General features: G+C 41.5%; 1 protein-coding gene across 5 annotated transcripts in view; it reads left to right on the top strand.

The window, feature by feature from the left end:
• ZNF532 (zinc finger protein 532) overlaps positions 1–21,715 on the top strand; it is a 213,703-nt gene that overhangs the window by 79,693 nt on the left and 112,295 nt on the right. For all 5 annotated transcript variants that reach the window (XR_011200972.1, XM_069220276.1, XM_069220267.1 and 2 more), the window contains one exon: positions 18,821–21,195. Coding sequence is in view for 4 of the 5 variants with exons in the window: in XM_069220276.1 (XP_069076377.1) it covers positions 18,844–21,195 (2,352 nt within the window). In the remaining variant the exon portion in view is untranslated. The remainder of the gene's footprint in view (positions 1–18,820; positions 21,196–21,715) is intronic.

Genomic DNA, 21,715 nt, shown 5'->3' with positions numbered 1-21,715 from the left:
AATTAATGTTTCTAGATTCATGTTTAAAAAAAACCCTTTTATGCGAGATGTCTTAAAAAAATGAAAGTATTCCTAAAGTTAAGGGGTGCAGGACACCCTAGTTATATCCTTTTTTTTTAACTGCAATGAACCTGTAAATAAACGGCTGTTTAGTTAAAAAATTTTTTTAAAGTTAGTGCTCAGTCTAATAAAAAGCAGCTCAGTGCTCCTATTGACCAGGGGGCCGCATGCAAAGGCCTGAAGTGCTGCATGCGGCCCCCGGGCCGTACTTTGAGTATCACGGAGCTAGAGCAATTAGCATTATAAACTCCTAACCGGACTTTTCTTGCCACATAAATTGAAAATGAAAATAAAACAGTTTCACATAACTAACTGGACTTTTCTTGGCATATAACTTGAAAAGTAAAAGTTTCACGTAAGCGAGCTGACTGCCGACATCAGTGTAAAGCAGACACACAAAGGGAAATAAAAGTTGACTCGCAGTGAAACCTATCGCCAAAAGTGCAATTATCCATGTAACCAGCATAAGTGCAATTAACTATGTAACATGGTCGATGCCATGCAGAGCGCTCGACTTCTGCCCAGCAAGATCGCGCTGCGAAAAAAAGAGAAAAAGTAGTTCCGAAACCGGACGGAAGACGTGGAGCCTTGTGTGGTTTCAGTGCTTGGTCGCTGCAAGCAGATTTTAAAAGGCAAGCTCACGAACCAATGAAAGAAACTGACGTGACATGGGTGTCGTTGAAGCCCAAAGAGAGATTACAACAAGGGATGGCGTGCTTTGCGCTCGGCCATAAAAAAAAAAATGAGGTAGAAATTCACAAGGATGTAATAGAAAGGTGACACCCAGAGACAGAGGGAAGGTAGTGAGAGGTAGGGCGATGGACGAAGCACAGAAACAGAATGAGGGAAAGTCAGAGTGTGTGATAGGTTAAGAGTTAATGAAGGGAGAGAAGGGAGAAGGCAAGCAAAAAGAGATTTTTTCGGACAGATGGGCCGGCGGATGGATGAGCGAATAGATTGAGGGGGAAGGTGGGTGGATAAATCGGTTGATGAGTGGATGAGCGGGATAGCTGTACGGATGGGGGAGCATGCAGATGCAGCCAGAAATTCTTGAGAGTAGGTGGACAGACAGACTGCTGTTCCTCAGTAGAGTGTAAGACAGGCAGAGTGCTGCTCAGCAATAGTCCTAGTCGAGTGGCGCATATGGATTGTAGAGACACATACAAACACCAGCGAACGACAGACAGACCGAGGGATAATTAATCATATTTGAAGCTGGTAGATGTTTCATATTACAACAATGTCGCTACTATTAAGTTCCTGCAGCCGCCCATTATTAAAAGTCTGGTCTGTCCTGAGCTCACTGTGCAGAGGGACAGAGGGAAAAAAAAACAGTATTTACAGTGGGTTTCGCATTTGATTGAGTTAGAGCTATTAGTGTTGTAAACTCCAAACCAAACATTTCTTGCCACACAAATTGAAAGAAAAAAAAAAACTGAGCGCGCTAAGTAAAACCTAGCGCGATCGCTCTGCTTGGAAAATAAAAAGATAAAGTAGGACAGAAACCAACCTGAAAACGTGGAGCCTCGTATGTTTTCACTAGTTGGCCGGTGCGCTCAAGGAGGGCTAAACACTGGAAAAGGCATGACGTATGCATGCCTTTCACTAATGAAATCAAGCGAATTTTAAAAGGCAAGCCCACAAACAAATGAAAGTGACGGGCGTGACATGGGCGTGGTTAAAAACCCACAGAGATATTACAATAGGGACGGAGCGCTTGTGCGCTCAACCCTACCTCAAAATGTTACAATCCAAACTGAATATGACCTTTTGTACTGTTTTTACAGCATTTTTTTCATTAAATGTATTTTTCTTTTTCAATAAAAAGCTTATTACAAAGTGTTCCTGATGTCATAACTCAGATCAATGAGCTGTTTTTAAGGTAATGCATTATCTTCTTGGGGCAAAAAGTGAATAGGCTCCTGAGAAGATAGCAAAAGAGCAGCGTGGTATGTTTTTGCAATCTAACTATAATCACCGGTGCCTGTTCACAAACGTAAATTTACACATGTACATTTATTGTGTAAATCTACTCCTTCACATAGAAGTAAATCTACACTTAAGTGCTGTTTACCATTTCGAAGTGTAGATTCACACCTAAGTGTAGGCTTGCGGGTCTCTACCGCCTGATATCCCCTGAAATCAGAGGGTGGAGACTTGTAAGACTGAATTAATAAGTGTAAAGTTACTACTATGTTCACATGTAGATGATTTACACCATTGGGCAGAGATCTACATATGGTAAAACTCATAAGGTTTAGTAAGAATATTTCAACATTAAACATTTTAATGTGAAATGTAAATGTAAAACAATTTAAATTAATTTATTTAACCCTTCACCCTATAACTAACAAAGTGTTACACCATATTAACACAAAGTAGGTTTAAGTAATTAAATATTTTAAATGTATCAATTTATTTTATAAATAATGATTTGTAAACAAAATACATCCCCCCACCAGTATTTTTATCTTTAATGAAGTTTAGTACATATAATTACAGGTTGTGCCTTTAAAGTCCAGTTAGAGATAGCTGTACAGCATCATATTCAACAAGAGTTGGCAAAGCCTTTCTAATGCAAGTGCCAGTGCTTGTTTGTAAAGCATTGTTAAACAAAAATGTAAAAGAAAAGAGAAACCACAAAGTGCTGTAGGAAAAGCATAGTTTGTTTCAAGTACTTTTCAGGCAAGTAACTCTAAACAGAATCCAAAAGCCTGGTTTTACATAGCAACACAGAGGACTAGCTGCAGACACTTAAAAGAACCCAACAGCTGTCTGACGCAGTGATTAAGGAAGAGTCAGAATGTAAAGGAAATCACATGTCAAGTACTAGTTTACTTTCCACAGGACTCAGAATTGATCAGAATTCTTGACCGTTTCGTGCTGGGCTGCAGCACTCTGGGAGTAGATATATGTGCATCTAGGCTAAGAGACATCTACTTTCAGTCAATCTAGGTACACCTTTTGTCTCAAACTCTGTATGAGTAACTGCAGCAAGCCAGGCCTTCCCTGAGAGTTATAAATTATACCTTTGTTTGGCAGGGGCTGGGCTTTCAGGCAACATGTGAAACGTAGAAAACAAAAAAAAATGAGTGATCCGTTCAACAGTTCCTGATGAATAGTGGTAGTTATGGTCAATCCTTTTACACCACAATGTTTGGAGACTCTGAATCACCTCCGTTAAATGAGGGCTAAGGTTGGCATAAACTGAATGAGGTTTGTGGGGCTTGTGCATTTTCTTGAAGGTAAAGAGTTGCTGCTAGGATCGTAAATATGTTTCTTCTTTGGATGCATCCTTCTCCACTGAGTAGCTCAACCCTACCCTAAAAATGTTACAATCCAAACTGAATATGACCTTTTGTACTGTTTTTACAGCATTTTTTTCATTAAATGTATTTTTCTTTCTCAATAAAAAGCTTATTACAAAGTGTTCCTGATCTCATAACTCCGATCAATGAGCTGTTTTTAACGTAATGTATTATCTTCTTGGGGCAAAAAGTGAATAGGCTCCTGAGAAGACAGCAAAAGAGCAGAGTGGTATGTTTTTGCAATCTAACTAAAATCACCAGCGCCTGTTCACAAAGGTAAATTTACACATGTACATTTATTGTATAAATCTACTCCTTCACATAGATGTAAATCTACACTTAAGTGCTGTTTACCATTTCGAAGTGTAGATTCACACCTACCTGATATCCCCTGAAATCAGAGGGTGGAGACTTGTAAGACTGAGTTAATAAGTGTAAAGTTACTACTATGTTCACATGTAGATGATTTACACCATTGGGCAGAGATCTACATATGGTAAAACTCATAAGGTTTATTAAGAATATTTAAATATTAAACATTTTAATGTGAAATATAAATGTAAAAAAATTTAAATTAATTTATTTAACACTTCACCCTATAACTAACAAAATGTTACCCCATAATAACACAATGTAGGTTTAAGTAATTAAATATTTTAAATGTATCAATTTGTTTTTATAAATAATGATTTGTAAACAAAATACTTCCCCCCTCACCAGTATTTTTATCTTTAATGAAGTTTAGTACATGTAATTACAGGTTGTGCCTTTAAAGTCCAGTTAGAGATAGCTGTACAACATCATCTTCAACAAGAGTTGAATATCACAGTATGAGGTCAGCCCATTTATAAAGATCCCTTTTCACTTCTACCAGCAGGCATGCATAAGTTGCGACGTATATTTAGTCTGCTCTGGTGTGGTGGGAGCTTAACAGCCAAAAATGTATATGCTTTTGCCCCCCCCCCCCCCCCCACTTAAAAGTTAGTTATTAAGGCAATGATTGCACTGTTAGTGCTGGAGAGTCCAATATAGTTTCTTCGTTTTGTCTACCTTTATCTTCAAACCAGAGACTGCTTCTAACCTGTTTATTTGCAGTACTCTCAATCGCAAGGGATCCTCAGGTTCCCCCAATGAGAGCTGACTATCATCTGCAAATAAGGCAAGCTTATATCCATATGCTCCAAACTGGATGCCTCTTCTAGCTTTCTCCCTTATGTGATCGGCTGATGAATCTTTAAAGTTAAAGTTAAAACAAATGGGGACATTGGGCACCCCTGATGGGTTCCTTTCTTCCTAGATTTATGGCCCTGGACCATTCACAGTTATTCTGTTAGTAGGCAACTATATGGTGCCATGACCATCGCTATGCATTGCTACCAAACCCCATTTTCTCCAAGAATAGACAGAGGAAATCCAATTGACCAGGTCAGAGACCTTTTCATCATCCAATAACACTAAGAATGCTGTATTTGTTTATAGTTCTGGGCCTTCTCAACATGAAACCATTTGTAACTCAATGGCAAAATGTGATCTATACAAAACCATCTATTGCTTCAAATCTAAATCACAACAAGGTTCCCGCCTTTACTGCGGGTTATTCCACCCAGTATGCACTCTACCAGAATTTTCCCTGAGTCTCAAGGTACCACAACCACCACTGCCTGGCCACCCCTGGGCCTAAACCACCCAGACAAACTGCATGCTTCCAAATCTATGTATAGGGCCTCTTGACGTTACAAATATTTACCCTCCCTGGCCATTGCAGCTTCATGTGCTAACTGTGAACATTATTAGTTATATATCCAACTCCTGCAGAAATTCACACTCAAACTCTGTTCTCTTGTAGAGTTTTAAGTCCTTCAAAGTACTTATATCACCATTTTAATGATCAGGCAGCACCAGTCATCTTCTTGTTCTCTTTTCTCACTGGTGCTGGCAGTCCTACAGCTTCCGCCCACTTTCTGACCCTGCCACTGACTTTTCAAAATGTTCCCCAAGGAAGAGGGATCTGTTGGTTGCTTCTTACTCCCCCCCTGCACTTCCTCTGGCCTCAAGCCCATTTTCATAATCTTAGCTACTTTTTCCAATTTGAAAAATGGTGCATAGTGCCTGAATAATTGAATATTAAATTGAAGGAATGTGACTATCTACTGTACCGATCTCTGTGCACACTCGCTTTTTGAGCATGGCCTAAGAAGGGTCCTCATAGAGGGAACACATGAACCTATTGAGGGAGATCTCTAAGTTTTATGAATGCCCCAAGTATCTCTTATATCTGTTGTAGTGGAATTTCATCACCATGTCTCTCAGCGGAAAGTTTAGTTGTGGTCTCTTTGGGCCAGCACAGTTTGCTCCACACAGATTCACTTCTAAATGATCAGATCCTAGTATGAAAGTGAACTAGTCCGTCAGGATGGACATCATATCCGACCCTTCCACTGCCTCTTCAAAGGCTTTGACTCTTAATGTTCTCCCCTTCTCTCTGTTCTCCATATCCTCCAGTTTTAATAAGGGTGTTTCCAGTTGACCTTCCATCTCTTCTGCCTTATGTGATAACAAGGTGTTTGCTGCCTTCAGGGATTCCAGCGGACTTTGTGCCTTCAACACCCAGTGCCCCACTGCATGTACACCTTTGCTCAGGTGGTCTGTCTTCGTGCCTAGAGAAGTTTTCAGATACAGGGCGCTCCATTCCCTTTCCTTTTCTGGATAATTTTTCAAATCTCTACTGAGGTCTTACAGGGTTTTTCTGAGGTCAGCTTTGCTTAGCTCCATATTTTCAGTTGACCCTCTGTTGCGTGTGGGTCAGCCAGGTAGGTGAGTAGTCTTTTTTAGGATTCCTTTTCAGGGGCATCTACTTGGAGTGGATGTCTAGGTGCCTTTAGTTGTATTCTGTGTCTCAGTACACAAATTGCTGCAGGCTCACCCCCTAATTGCTGCAGTGAGTTTTTCCTGCACTTGTGTTGCAGAGTGATCTTTTTTGATCCTGCAGTGTCCTGAGTCCCCTTTTGTGCATAATCAGCCTCTCCCTATCTTTTTCTGATATGATGTTGCAATTGCTGCTCCAAAGTTTGATTCTCAGGATATCTGCTTCTCCTCATGCTTCTAGGGAAAAACATAGCCCAACATCTGATCTATCATATCAGGTGACTGTTTATCCATAGAAGCTCTACAGTTTCTTGACTATGGTAGGGGCTCAACCTGTTACCTTGCAGGAATGTTATTCTTCATTGATCTCCTTTATGAGCAGAATTTTATGGCCATGTCTATTCTTCACATGGGAGTGCCCCTTGTGCGAATTGCACTCACGATGTTGGGACCATTTGAGAAACCTTCTTCTTGAGGCTGGTCACCCTCACTCCTGGGTTGCTTGCAGTGCGGAGTGTTCCAGCTGCTCTCTTTCCTAGCTTGGGCACCGTCTTCTCCTGGTTTAGCCTCATGCCTGTTTTGTGTGTCTTGGTGGATCCCCTTAACCAGCTTCTCCTGCCTTAGGCAGGGGAGCAGGGGAATCACCCTTTCAGCTATGTTTACTTGGGGGCCGGGCTCCATTCATCACTCTGGCACGGTTGCAACTGTCACCTTGGTTAACTTGTCACTGGTGCTTGCACTGACCAGCCCAGGGCCATTGGGCTTTATAGCTGCCCTAGTCGCCCCTGTAAGATGCATGCCTTGCTTAATAAATCCAGGGACTCGCTGCTTCATAACCTTTGCTTGCGTTCAACCCAGTGGAACTAGTGTGCATGGCTGTAGGCTTTGCATTCGCTTAGTGCACCATCTTGGCTTCTGCCCCCAAAGTCATGTTTAAATGGCTTGGGGATAAGTTTCACATTTCTAAATTGTCTATACAATGTAAAGTTTTTTTTTTTTTTTTTTTTTTAACCAAGTTGAAGCCGAGGTTCGTATTCTTTAGTGCTGGCAGGAGTTTGAAAATACAGAGTAGTGCAATAGAAATGCCTTTTTGTGCTGTTTATGATAGTAGGTCACGATGGGGAATAGGGACATTTTGAGTCTTTTTTTTTTTTTTTTTTTTTGGGTAGCTATGTATGTACTTTGTCTGCCCATCAGTGGAATGTGACTCCATGGGAACAGATTAGGTCATGTTTGTGCATTAGAAGATATTCCACAAGGATGGGCAGTATAAAGTGATTATTTTTTATTTATATTCTTTTACTTCTGCCACTTTAAAGAGCGAAGGGTGCACCATTTGTTTGCTTTGTGGGAGGCATCTGTTTATATGGCGAGACCTTGGGTAGATAAGGATTAGGGATGTTCTGGAGTATCCAAGGCTACTGAGAGGTACAATAATCTTACCATGGTAAATTGTGCTGCATCATTAATGCCCAACAGGCTATCACATATGTGTAGGATGATAGTTGTGCTTTTCTACTTTTGAGATCCCCGTGCTACTTACTAACCTTCAAGCACTTCACTTCCATTAATGGTCACTGAGCCAACTCACTCAGAAGGCCACACACGTGTTACTATATTTAACCCAAGAGGATTAATCTCAGTCATTGAAAACAACCCTACTGAAGGAAGCGACTATCTCTTCATTCATTTAATCTCAACAACCTCACAGCAATACTGTCATATACAAATATTTAAACAAATATATCCACTAAACCATGGAAATCAGTACTTCGCTCCCCTTTGACTCTAATATCCATAAAGTGACGCTACCAAAATGTTAACAGCAGCTTTCAACAGGATGGTGCCTCTCAGAAGAACACAGCTTTGGACACACAGATGGAGGGTGGGTTGTTCAAAAGTGGCTTTCAACATGGGGGTCTGTCTCAGAAGAATACAGCTTTGGAATGTAGGTTGATTCACATTAGGTGCAAAACTTCAGAACACAAACTTTGGATCCTCCATTAAAAAGATATATCACTACTCTAAGCACATCTCTAATGCTACTTGCTGAACCAAAGTAGTCTTTAAAATAGTTGCTGGATTCTATAAACTAGTCTCTGTAAAGCACTCTTAAGAACTGGGCAGAGGCTTGGTAAACAATCTAATTGAAAAAGCTGATAAGTTTGAGGCTTACTTCCACTTTAAAAGCACACAATATCTTCCCATTGCTTAAGCCACCCTAGCAAGCTACTTCCACAACAAATTCTAAACTCTGCTTCTGTACCCTGCTATAAGGCCAACAATCTAATCAAATATTTACTCATGGCAAGCCCCAGAGCAGGCCCTTACTCCCAAAAACCTTTTTCAAAGCCATCAACTTACAATTCTCTGCTGCCATACCGGAAAAAAATTATCCCTATCAACTAGAAAGTTCCTGTGTGAACTGGAAACATCTTCCATCAAACTGATTATGAAGAAGAAGGGACTTTCCAGGCTGACCCGGCAAATAGACCTGAAAAAGAGGACCCATTTCTAGATCACCTGATCAAAAGGATGGTGATCTTTCAGATCTCAAGGTTCACCAAACAACACATACTGCTGTCATACAGACTAGATTTAGACCTGGAAGAAACATGAAATCACCACTAACCTCCTTCTGGGACGACCTCAGGAACCTAGTGGAAACCAATGGAGTTGCTCCTCCACTCCTCCTCAAACTGTGATTTATCACTCTAGACCAGTGTCCCAACCTTTTGATTTCTGTGGACCCCCACTTTAACATTAATGGAACCCAGGGACCCCCACTGAATCATCATGGGAATCCGGGGACCCCCACCTGAGTCATTACTGGAAGCTGGGAACCTAATTTGTCAATATTTGTTAATATATTTAAATTTTCTAGGCTGTCGCGGACCCCCTGAGAAGGCTTTGCGGACCCCTAGGGCTCCCCGGACCACAGGTTGGGAACCACTGCTCTAGACAACCAACTACTAGCCCAAAGACTATATAACATGGGGCTGTGTGGCACAGCATCGACTGGATTACATCATATTTTAATTTAAGAACAAATAGAAGTTGTCACACTATTGCCATTAAACTTTTCATGCTTCACCTGTTGATTCATGTCCTACGGGGCTCAACAGTCACCCTCTCCTGTTAAATATGTAACTGTTCACTCTTTCTGAACTCATGAAATTCTTCAAACTCACCAGCTACCAGTATGCTATCAACAGTCAAATCAACTTAAAGCTGGAATGACCACTGCATGTTAAGCCACAGGGAGCTGGCAAATATCTAATAGCAATGCAACTTTGGACACTAAAGAATGAGCTTAAACTTGAATCCTCCAAAACTGAAATGCTCACCCTTGATATTGTCAAAATCATGACCCTTAATCAACCTGGATTATGGAGATGGTAAACTGAACTGAAAAAACTTGGAATGTTTATGGATTTCGTCCTTTTATTTGTAATCTTGTTTAGATTTTAGCAAGAAACATATGTAGACAAGTAGTGAGACACTTGCTTCAGTCGGTGTATCTATCACATATAGTTCAAACTTAGGTCTATTAATCCTGTGACAAAAACCAAATAATAGAGGATCTAACATACCACTTAAAGGGAGACTAACAGAAAATGGCCTCATCCGTGTTCCAATAAATACTAAGGGAAGGTATGGGTACAGTAAAGGTGTTCACTATTAGTAATGTTACAATAGTCACAAATAATATAAAAAACAAGAAAAGAACAGAGGATGTCCAATTGTAGCCTATGGGATTATCCCATGGAGATCAATTGTTAAGCAGAGAAGTGTTAAGCTGGAAGGTAAGGTCCTCAAAGACAGAGACTTGGTAGTTCATTTTTTAGAACAAGCGTTCATTTAGTGCCTTGTGCATCATCACTTCCGACCATTCTTCAAAAGAGGGCATATAAAAGGATTTCCAATATCATGGAATGCAAATTATGGCCACTGCCGGAACAGAATTACTTGTACGGTTCAAAGGAAGAAGAATACTACTCATGTCTCCTTCCTGTTTTGGCCTCTCCAGCATAAGGATGTATGAGAAAGTTTGGCTCTGTAGAGTATCTCTGATGACCACTGTCAATCAAACCTTTAAGTAACTAAACATCACTCTGGATTCTCACAGGCTTTTATCTTGATTATGTGGAGGTTCTGTCCATTCTTCATCCAAGTATTGTTTTATAAATTTTGTTTTCCTTCTGTATTGCAAAGACTTAGCGGAGAGTTAGGAACAGAGGCTGTTTATTAATGTGTTGTACAGGTCGAATACCAGCTTCTTATAATTATAGCATTTGTTGAGGTAGGCATTCAGAGTAGATGCTTGCATATTTCAGAAATGCCCAACCCAGTGGTTTAGTCAAACATGACCGAAGTTGGAAATAGTTACATTGTTGATCCTAGCTGTCATGAAAGTCAATTTGGAGAGTAAAAAACTGATTTAGGGAATTTGCATTCACCAGCTGTTATAATGTTTAGACCCCACAGTTGTGCCTTTTGGTCCAAGGATTGGGTGTCCATCAATCTTCTGGTCCATATTGAGCATGAAAGGAGTTTATTTGAGAAGTTCCACTGCCCATTTTGGCCTATATATATTTGTGGTCCTGCATTCAGAATTTCATGGAGGCCAGTACAATCCAGTTAAATTGGCCGTTGTCTACTGTCAGTTAGGTGTATATATTATTTGGGTGGGGGGCTTTCTCACCAGACTGTTTCATTGCATTTAATTCAGCAAGGCACCTAGATTACCTTTTACCATTGTTAGTATTTTGCCATAACCACTAACCCCAAATATGTCAGTTTAGAAACTTTCCATTGGAAGGGATGTTCTCCCACAGACGTGGGTGTTCTGTACTTGAACATTGAGTGCCACACTGTTTCTCCAGTTTTTTTTTATTATTGCAGCCTGAAAAAACATGTCCTACACATGTGAAGATGCCCTTGATCTCATTTGAATAGACTGTGGCTATTGCCAAGGGTTCCAGTGCGATTCAGAAAAATTGTAAGGATAAGGGGCACCCTTGATGAGTGCCCCTTTGAATGCCAGTGGTATCAGACAGGAATCCACTGCAGGAAATCCAGGCTGTTGGGCTTTTGTATAGCCATTTTGTCACCTTCATACATTAAGGATGGATGCCTTTTCTGTCTATAGTGTAAAAAAGGTAACCCTACTTCACTCGATCAATGACTTTCTCAACACGGGGGAGAGGGGCACTTTTTCATCCGTGGTTCCTGCACTTTTATAGGAGGTGCTTAAGAGTGCACAGACTTATTTTGAGAGGAACGGATAGGTACAAAACCCAAATTATTTTTATCGATTAGCCTAGGGATAACCTTTTTCAGACAAAATGCGTGGACCTTAACCATGATTTTTACATCACTGTTGATGAGGGAAATGGGTTGGTAAATACTACACACAAAGTGATCTTCACTGGCTTGGGAATTGGGGAAACTATTGCCTAGTTGAGAGTTTGAAGCAGGAGCTGTTATTTTATAAAAGTCCAAAGGGAAGTCCATCGTCTCCTGGTTATTTACTGGCAGTTGCAGATCTGACAGCATCTGTGATTTCCTAGTCAGTGATAGGCATGGCGAGTTCCTCATGTATGGGATCCAGCAGTCGGAGAGTAGGTATTGCAGGCATAAAGCTGCCATCTTAAGTAACATCTGGTGGAACCTTGGATGTATATAGGGATGCATACAATGTAGCAAATTCCTTGGTGATAATGGAGGGATAGGTTAGCAGTTCATTGTGATGAGTATGAATGATAGGAAATATTTGTGCAGGATTCTCTTTATTTTGCAATGGCAGAACCTTCTGTTTTTTCTCTCTGTTCATAATGTCTGCCTCAAAGATAGCACAGTGCTTTTTCTGTCTGTGCGGTAAAGAGTCTGTTAAGGTCATACTAGGAGCAGAGTGATATTAGTGCTCAAAGTCTGCCTCCAGCAATGATTGTTTTTCCTTTAACTGTTTGCATGTGCTATAGGAGTCTCTGATCATTACGCCTTGAAATTATGCTTTACCCGCCACCCAGAAGGTATGAGAAGACGACACAGAGTTTTCATTTAAAGGCAGATAATTTTTGAAGTGGCGTAGTAATTTTTTTGTACTTCTGGAAGATTATAATGGAGGGTATATATCCCCCAATCCTTTGATTTTGACACTGTAAGTCCGGGAGGATTGAGATAAATGGGTGGTCAAAGATCCTACCAACTTCAATTGCACATGTGATGAAGGTAGAGAGCAGGCTAAAATATGTCATGAAATGGTCAGTTCGAGTTTCCATACCATATGGGTATGACGGAGAGGTGTATTCCCAGTTAGTTGGAGGAATGAGTCTCGAGGGTTCTATAAGTGAATGGTCTTGTAGTACTTTGAGAAGACCACTGCACAAGTTATTCTTGGGATCTGGCATCCTTGACCAATCAGGAAAGTGATCATGTGCTAAGTTCTGGAACTATTAGCACTTGGTGGCGGCCAAATTAACTGCGTGCGTTGAGCCCATAATGGAATGGCCCTAATAAGACATCTTTGCAAATGCATATCTACAATAGAGATCCCTCCATTTTGCCAGTACCTTAACAAGGAGTTGTTTAAGGAAAAGGCTAGTGACACTACATTCTTTGTGAGATTTTGAGACTGTGGTAAATAAGTCTGCATTATGTTGCGAGTGTGAGGATGATACCAAACATTCAGCCCATTCTCTTTTAAGCTTGTCAGGTCCCACTTGTGACAGATATGTCCCCTGGATGAGAGAATTGTTGGATTTTTTTTAAAGCTAAGCAGTTTAGGATTTTCTTACGATGTATACAGTTTGCTGTGCCGTTAACATTCAGGGACTAGGTGGATAGCGGTTTTGATGTGGGCATGCTTATAAGTCTTGGCTTACATAGTAGAGATCCGTGATGAGGGTGAAGTAGAAGGACGAGAACACCAGGCCATGTGTGAGATGTAGATGAGGTAGTAAAAAGACACACACATTCCAGTGATCGAGGTTTGGGTGCAAACTGTACACAAGTGGACTTTGCCTTCTAGGGAGCCTTGTTGGAACCGTGCATTGCTATATTGTTTATGGGGTCTGGAAAGTAATTTTCAACTCTTGTGGGGCTGAGTGTGGTCAGAGTCAGCTAGCATTAAGGTTTAGGGGACATCTCAGTTTATCTCTACCACATGAGGAGGTTTTCTCTGGCACACTGTATTTGTTGACCTGTCTGGGTTTTGGAACTGGGCATTAGTGGATGCACCTTCAAGGGTGGATAAGGCCGGGGAGGAGGGCAGCAAGAGTCTTGCATCTGCACTGGACGTTGTCGAGTTCTCTGTGGAAGTGCATTCCAAAGTATCAAGAAACGTTTCCCATTCTTAAGGGTCTATGAATTCCCTTGATATTCCATTTATGGTCACAACCATCAGGGCACCGTCTAGCAACCCTCAGCGCAGATCAGGATGCTCCAGTCTTGGTGAGAAGGCAAGGAATTTTTCCCATATGATGATGATTTTGAGGGCGAATTCTACCCCAATGGAGACTGTGTGACCTTTGTAGGTGAAAGGGCCGTTACGTTTTGCTGGTTGGGTGTTCTGATGCACTTGTCGAGTAAAACTTTACACTGGGAAGGTATGCAAGGAAAGAAAGTTGGACAAGAAATCCAGACTAACATAGTTACGCCTCCTCCTGTTCTCCAGTTCCATTACCATTGGAGGTTCCAGAGGTCTTTACTCCAATCTGGGAAGTTCAACATCAGTTTCGAGGGCCTTCAATCGCCTTTCATATCTATAAATCTGCAATCAGAAAGCAATAATTTCCTTATTTTATTTTTTGTCCTTTAGCCATATCTCTTGAAGACTGTTCAAGCATTTTGATAACTGATTCCATCACTACCTTCATTAATGTGTCTAACGCAGTGGTTCCCAACCTGTGGTCCGGGGATCCAGGGGTCTGTATATAAATAAAGTTGCTAATTGAAAATTTAAAAACATACTGTATGTGGCACGGAATTTGAAATTGGAGGCTAAAAATTTAATTAGTATATATTGATTTGTGGGAGCAGTGCAATCAAACTGAATATAGTATGGACGATGTGTGGCTGCAATTGAATTCAGAAAAGCTCCAATCTTCCTATTAAAATTATTTTTTTGTATCTTTTTATTTGTATTTGTTTGTAAATTAAATACGGTGTTATCATTTGTGTATTTGTTTGAGGAGTCATTGTTTCTGTATTTTTGTGTATGATGTTGCGTTTCAAATCATCGACAATGTTTAGGCCAGGGTCCCTTGTTTCCCAGTACTTAGTGGGGGGGGCTGGTCCCTGGATTCCAATAATGACTTAGTAGGGGTCCCTACTCCTATAATGATAAAGTGGGGGGCCACAGAAGTCAAAAGGCTGGGAACCACTGGTCTAAGGTAACAGCCAGCTTTTAGAGAATGACTGTTTTTCGCCAGCTTCTAGTTCTTTTGAGAACAGGTACTGCCTAGATGCTTTTAAGCTAGTCATTGAGTTGAATGGGTACTTGAGTGTTACAATACTGTTCCTAATATGCTTAATGTATGCTCACCAAAGATTGTAATTCGCTATGTTGAGATCAGCGAAGGGTTATTCTGACTCTTCTACATTGTTGTGCATTGTTTTAGGCCATTTTTCACAGGCTGTAGGATTTCTTAAGAGTGTGCCATGGTTACATTATTTGGTGTCAAGGAATAAGGTCATGGCAGTACTCCACAGATGAGTGCCCGGACGGTGAGTTGTAGTGCAGCTAAAATTGATTCATACCAGGAGGCATTGTAAGCCGGGTTAAGGAGTGTTGCATTGCCTGATGTGGCAGAAGGCGGCTTACTTTATTTGCTGGTAGCACCAGCACCTCCTGCTACAGCACATCCGATGTCCCGGTGATCGGGCCTCTGTGAGAGAGCGCGCTGCAATCCAAGGTACCAGCTGTGAAAACAAAGGCCTCTGGATATCAGGGGTCGATAGCGAGACAGAAGGAGTAAGTCTCCGCTCCAGACTTTAAGAGAATGCGGCATTGTTACCTTTGATGTTTGCTCCTGCATCAGAAACGGCAGTTGATGTGTCACCCCTCGCATATGAAAGAGTGATGACAGCTAGTTATTTGGAAAACAGGGACGCCCGGATGCACCAGACTAGAAAGCAGCCATCTCTGTGGCAGCCCAGCCCTTCCTGAAGCTCATGTATTTCAACATCTTACAAAGTCAGTATGAAAGACTCATTCTGCACGACGAGAAACTACAATGTATCTTTTTTTTATTTAGGAGTCTATCGTGGATACAGACATCACTAGCCCTAGTAATGCCATATCTCAATTATGCCAAGAGGTGCTACATCAGACTCTCTAAACAGTTAATTTGTAACCTACAGGAAATCCAGAAAGCTGCATGCAGACAGGCCCTATAACTGAGGATATGTGATTACATTATGCCTGCCCTTAAGCCTCTAAGCTAGTTACCAGTCACAGGAAAAAATTCATTCAAAGTCACTTTGTTGCACATTTGTCAGTCGTGGAACAAGACCACCCTTCGTACAATCTGAAAATCCCATTTTAACAGTCAGCAGAGAAATCCCAGGTCGAGTACGGCTCCATTGCTAATATATCTGCCGTTTAAAAAAACTCTATTTAGGTATAATCTCTGTTTTTCAGTATAGGTTTGCAAGCTGTGGAGTATATTCTCAAAGAAAATAAGTGCCAGGCCTCATGCACAACACCAAAAACACAACATTGATATCTTTCTTCCTTCCCTAGATGCACCACAGATGGATTAACTACTTAACCAACTTGTTGGTGATTTGGATCCTCGGCAAAAGGTGGGACAGTTCTTAAGAGATTCTAAAATCATTATAGACAGTGCCCTATTTGACCTTTACTTTCTCTAGCAACTAGCAGAGTCTGTGTTCGAGAACATATGCAATTCTTAGTGAACACAAACATGCCTCACTGAGATTTGTATGGTTGTATGGTTCACAAGGTCAGTGTGAAAATGGTCTTGTAACTTTGAAAGTCACTACCAAAACCACTACTTACCATATAGCAGTTATATACCCACCTGTGTGATACTTAACTGCATGGTAAAGTCTGTGGGCTAAAGGTCATGCACTGTTAAGACCACAGAGTAAATAAAGGCTACATATTGGATCTGTTATGCAGATTTGTTGTACTATCACCTGAGAGGTGTGCGTCTAATGACCCCTAGGGCCTAGAGGGACTATTCCAAAAACGAGGCCTTCAGCTTCTTGTGAAATTAAAGAAGGGAGGAGGCTTGTGTGTAGTGGCACGCCATTCCACGAGTTAGGAACGATGTAGGAGAAGGTTCAACTCACGGATCTTGATTTTCGTATGTGTAGGATTTGTGGTAGTAGGAGTCGGGACAAGTAGAGGTGTTTAGGAGGTTTATGAAAGCACTTGTGATTGTTGAGGTATGCTGGGCCAGTGTTATGTAGTTCTTTGAAAGTGTGGTGAGAATTTTGATCTGTGCTCGTTTGTAAATGGGGAGCCAGTCGAGTTCCATCAGGTGTGATGTGATGTGAGTGTGGCATGATTCTGGCAGCCTTCTGGTGACTTTCTTTTGTTGATCCCAGCAGAGAGAGTTTTCTTGCAGTTCTGCTTGCTTTGACCAGGTTGTGCTTGATGGTTGCCCAGGTGTTGCTTGTGAGGCATTTGAAAACCTTCCTCAGCATTTTCTGGGTATGAAAGCATGAAACTGTGGATGCATTGACATTGGTGATGCTGAGATTTCTGTCGCTGACGATCCTGAGGTTCTTGGTGTTCTCAGTCCTAGTTCTATTGCCCACCAGACGGAGCCTCATGGTAATGTGCTCTTCCTGAAGATCACAATTTTGGTCTAGTCAGTGTTCAGCTTTAGACCGTCTTCATCCAATGGGCGATTTCACCCAGGCAGACATTGAACCTAATCAGATACTGGGCATCTTCACCGTGAGGGAGAGAATGAGCTTCATGTCATCAGTTTAGGAGAGGAGGTCAATGTTGTGAGAGCAGATGATGCTGGCTAGAGGGATCATGTGTGCATTGAACAGGGTCAGGTTCAGGATGGATCCTTGTGAAGCTCGCAGACTAGCTTGCGGGCCTTCAAAATGTATGGTGTTAGGCTAACTGATTGGGTTCCTCAAGTCAGGAAGGAGCAGATCCATTGGAGTGCTTGTCCTTGGATTCCGATGTTGTGTAGGTGTCGGATGAGAATGAGATGAGGTGAGAGACTGTCAAATGCTGTGTACAAGTCCAGGAGCATGAGGGCTGCTGTGTCTCCTGTGTCCAGAGATGTGCAGATGTCACCCATGGAGACGGCAAGGACAATTTCCATGCTGTGGTTGGGTCTGAAACCATATTGAGAGGTGTATAGGAGTTGGTGGTCATTGTTGTATTCAATGCAATGTGATTTTCTCTAAGACCATGGGCGGGAATGGGAACAGGGGGGATGGGTCTGTAGTTGGCAAGCATTGAAGGATTTGCAGATGGTTTCTTCAGCAATGGGAGGACAGGTGTGTGTTTCCAAGCATCTGGGAAGGTCGCAGAAGTGGTGGAGCCATTCAGAATGGGCGTGAGCAGAGGACTGTAACTCATTAGTGCCATGAAGTCGGCGTGGTGGTGGTAGGGGAATGGTGTCCCTTAGTAGATGGACTTCATGGTGGCAGCAGTTTCTCCTCGGATGTTGATGGGCCATGTGGTTACTGGTTCACAGCTATGTCCACATTTCTTCTCTGCTTTACTCTGTCTACTATGCAGCACATTAAGCTACATCTTACTTTTTGTGGTGTACGTGCTGAAAAAGTGTGAGAAGGTACCTGTTAACACTGCTATTCTCATTTGGGGGTACTGACAGGGAAGACATGCGAGGAACATGCTTCAAAGTGGACAAAATATGTAGATAAAAATTAAATTAAAGCACACTGTAATTTTCAACCCTAGACTTGCTTACTAGTATGCAGTGCATTCAGTATCTCCATGTATGATTAAAACAAATTGGGCATAAGTGATCTTTTTTCATGCTTCTTATTAACATGACTGTTTCTATCAGCATACAACGTTTATATTTGTGTAAGCCTGGTAATATTGTGAATTGGCTAAAGGCATGCCAATGGAGGGTGTTATGAATCAAGCTGGATGTGTTCACCAGTTTATGATACCTAATGTGACTACATTTACCTATTGACACATTTAACTCTCTTCTTCCTTCACAGGGTGTAGTGTGATGTCTTAAATCTCATTGTCCTGGAATGTTTTTTTATGGTGAAATGTTTTATTTATGTATGTTTTTCTATCAAGGTGTGTGAAATTGCAATAAACGTTTGAGTAAGAGTACCATTTAATGGTACTTAAATACAGGTTTATACAGTAACACTGACATACTGTATTCGAAATTTGAGCAGGTAATCCTGTCTTGAGGGCTGTTGCATCAAACAGACTTGATGGTTTTAGGCAATATGTAGGTGTAGTATAAATCACGTTAGGGTTCTTCTAACAAGTGATTTTCAGTGTGGTCTCTGTCGGGAAGAGCTTTGTTGATTTTTTTTACATTTCACAATGTCTTTAATTTCTAAACTCAAGCATATTTCTGTTCATTTGACAGACTTGCAGCTTAAATCCACAATCATGGGCGATATGAAGACACCAGATTTTGATGACCTACTTGCCGCCTTCGACATCCCGGACATGGTTGATCCGAAGGCAGCTATTGAGTCTGAGCATGATGATCATGAAAACCACATGAAACACCATGTTCATCCAGATGAGGACTCCCATGCCCCATCATCCTCAGATGTGGGTGTAAGTGTGATTGTCAAGAACATACGGATCGACTCTGATGGAGTAGAAAAGGATGTTCATCATTCCACCAGTAATGGGCTGCACAATGGGTTTCTCACTGTGTCGAATCTAGAGCGTTTTAATCGGGAAGGAATATCATCTATGAAAGGTTTGGGGGCAGCATCCGAAGATATACTCAAGAACTCTGTTTTTACCCAGTTTAGCCCCATTTCAAGTGCTGAAGAATTTGATGAGGATGAAAAGATTGAAGTGGTTGATCCTCCGGATAAAGATGAGATCCGATCGGGCTTTCGTGCAAGCATGTTGACAAGATCGTTTTCACAGCAGGAATATGATAGGTTGAAGGCCATTGGTAGGGAAACCTTGAATAAAAGTAGCATTTCTTTTTCAAGTCGCATGCACAGCAGTACATTAAATGGGCCAGAAGCAGAAACAAACTCTGGTGGTCTTAGTGACAGTGAACCATTCAAAGTTGGACAATTGGAAGATAAGCTCTTTAATGACGATTCTGATAAGTCACTTGATAATATGGTACTAGAAGAATCAACAAGAGCAGAAAAAAATGAAACTGATGCCATTTGTGATACTCCACTCAGTGCTAAAGCAAAATCCTCATTAAAGCTCTCTTCTTGTATTGCTGCAATACAGGCCCTCAGTGCAAGAAAGATCAACCCAGATCCTTGTAAGGTAACTCAGTGCAATTCAGCAGACACTTCTCCTTTCCCAAAAGAAATAAGTGAAAGCCCTCTACTGATTGAGCAATCCCCTGAATCTGTGAGTCTGATCGATGGTGCAAATAAACTGCATGCAAAACAACTGGACAGTCCCAGGAGTGTTTCAAGTGAGACTAGCAGCAAAGGATCGCCATCTTCTCCTGCGGGATCAACTCCAGCAATCCCAAAGGTACGCATAAAAACTATAAAGACTTCATCTGGAGAGATTAAGAGAACAGTAACAAGAGTATTGCCTGAATTCGAACAGGATTGTGGAAAAAAGACTCCAGAGCACAGCCCCTCAATGATAGTTACATCTCTTTTATCTTCTCCAGCATCTGCCACTGGTCTTTCTCCTTCTCCGAGTAGATCATCCCTCCAGTCACCATCTGTCACGAATACAATGACAACAACAGACCTCACTCCAAAGCAAGTTACCATCAAGCCTGTGGCTACCGCCTTTCTTCCCGTTTCCGCAGTGAAAACTGCAGGATCACAAGTAATTAATTTGAAGCTTGCTAATAACACCACGGTGAAAGCTACAGTAATATCTGCTGCTTCTGTCCAGAGTGCCAGCAGTGCCATCATTAAAGCTGCCAATGCTATACAGCAACAGACTGTTGTTGTGCCGGCAGCAAGCATTGCCAGCGCTAAACTTGTGCCAAAGACTGTCCATCTTGCCAACCTTAACCTTTTGCCTCAAGGTGTTCAATCCACCTCCGAACTTCGCCAAGTGCTAACCAAACCTCAGCAACAATTAAAGCAGACACTTGTTTCACAATTAGCCACACAACCCCCTAAAAAGATAGCCAGAGTTCAAGTTGTGGCATCATCACAGAGTTCTGTAGTGGAAGCATTCAATAAGGTCCTTAGTAGTGTCAATCCTGTCCCCATTTATACCCCAAATCTTAACCCCCCTGCCAATTCAGGCATCACACTGCCTTTGCGTGGTTACAAGTGTTTAGAATGTGGGGATTCTTTCGCCCTTGAAAAAAGCCTGATGCAGCATTATGACCGGCGGAGTGTACGGATCGAAGTAACATGTAACCACTGCACAAAAAATCTGGTTTTCTATAACAAATGCAGTCTTCTCTCCCACGCACGAGGACATAAGGAAAAAGGTGTTGTCATGCAGTGCTCTCACTTGATTCTGAAACCCGTCCCACTGGATCAGATGATTGCTTCTACATTCCTAACTTTCAGTACTGCTCCAACGAACACAGCATCACTTCTTCAAAGTCCTGCTGGGGTTGGGACATCTTCCGCAGTGAAGATCCAGTCTGGTACCAATAGTACAGTAATATCTGCCCCTCTCAATGCGCCCATTGTCCCTGCTATGCCTCTAGAGGAGGATCCTTCCAAACTTTGCAGGCATAATCTGAAGTGCTTGGAGTGTAATGATGTTTTCCAAGATGAGACCACCTTAGCTACGCACTTCCAGCAGTCGGCTGATACAAGCGGACAAGTACAGTATATTTTTTATTTACATATGTTTACATGTTAGGAGGATGCTTTGTATTGTTCTCCTGTGGCATAGTCTGTTTGGATAAAGGCAATGTGTATTTGTAGCTGTTAATAGAAATCCTTGGTAGTTTAAACCCTAATTATAGTTTTGGTTGCTATAATTACTTTTAATAAGGGCTTCCGTATGGCCTTTTGTCAATGCTCATGTGTATGCACACATAAGTTTATATCTATATTTCTCGGTACACACACTTGCTTCAAAATCTTTAGGACCAATTATGTTTGTCTAACTAGGTCACCAACAAACATCAATGCAAATAGCATCGCTCAAAAATTTCACTTAGCTGCCATTATCTATGTCTGAAAAGGTGATGTTTCGATGTTGAAACAATGGAAGTGTCTATATCTAGGGCACATTTAATGATTGGTATTGTTACATATAATAGTTATTCCACTTTGATTTCACGTTTTTTTTCAACTACATTTTCCCTTTCTTTTCTGTGGATCCCACTGATTTTTCA

This window comes from Pleurodeles waltl, chromosome 1_1, assembly GCF_031143425.1.
Source record: "Pleurodeles waltl isolate 20211129_DDA chromosome 1_1, aPleWal1.hap1.20221129, whole genome shotgun sequence".
Taxonomy (NCBI): Eukaryota; Metazoa; Chordata; class Amphibia; order Caudata; family Salamandridae; genus Pleurodeles; species Pleurodeles waltl.
Note: the sequence above shows the minus strand (reverse complement) of the source record. Positions and strands in the feature narration are given on the sequence as shown.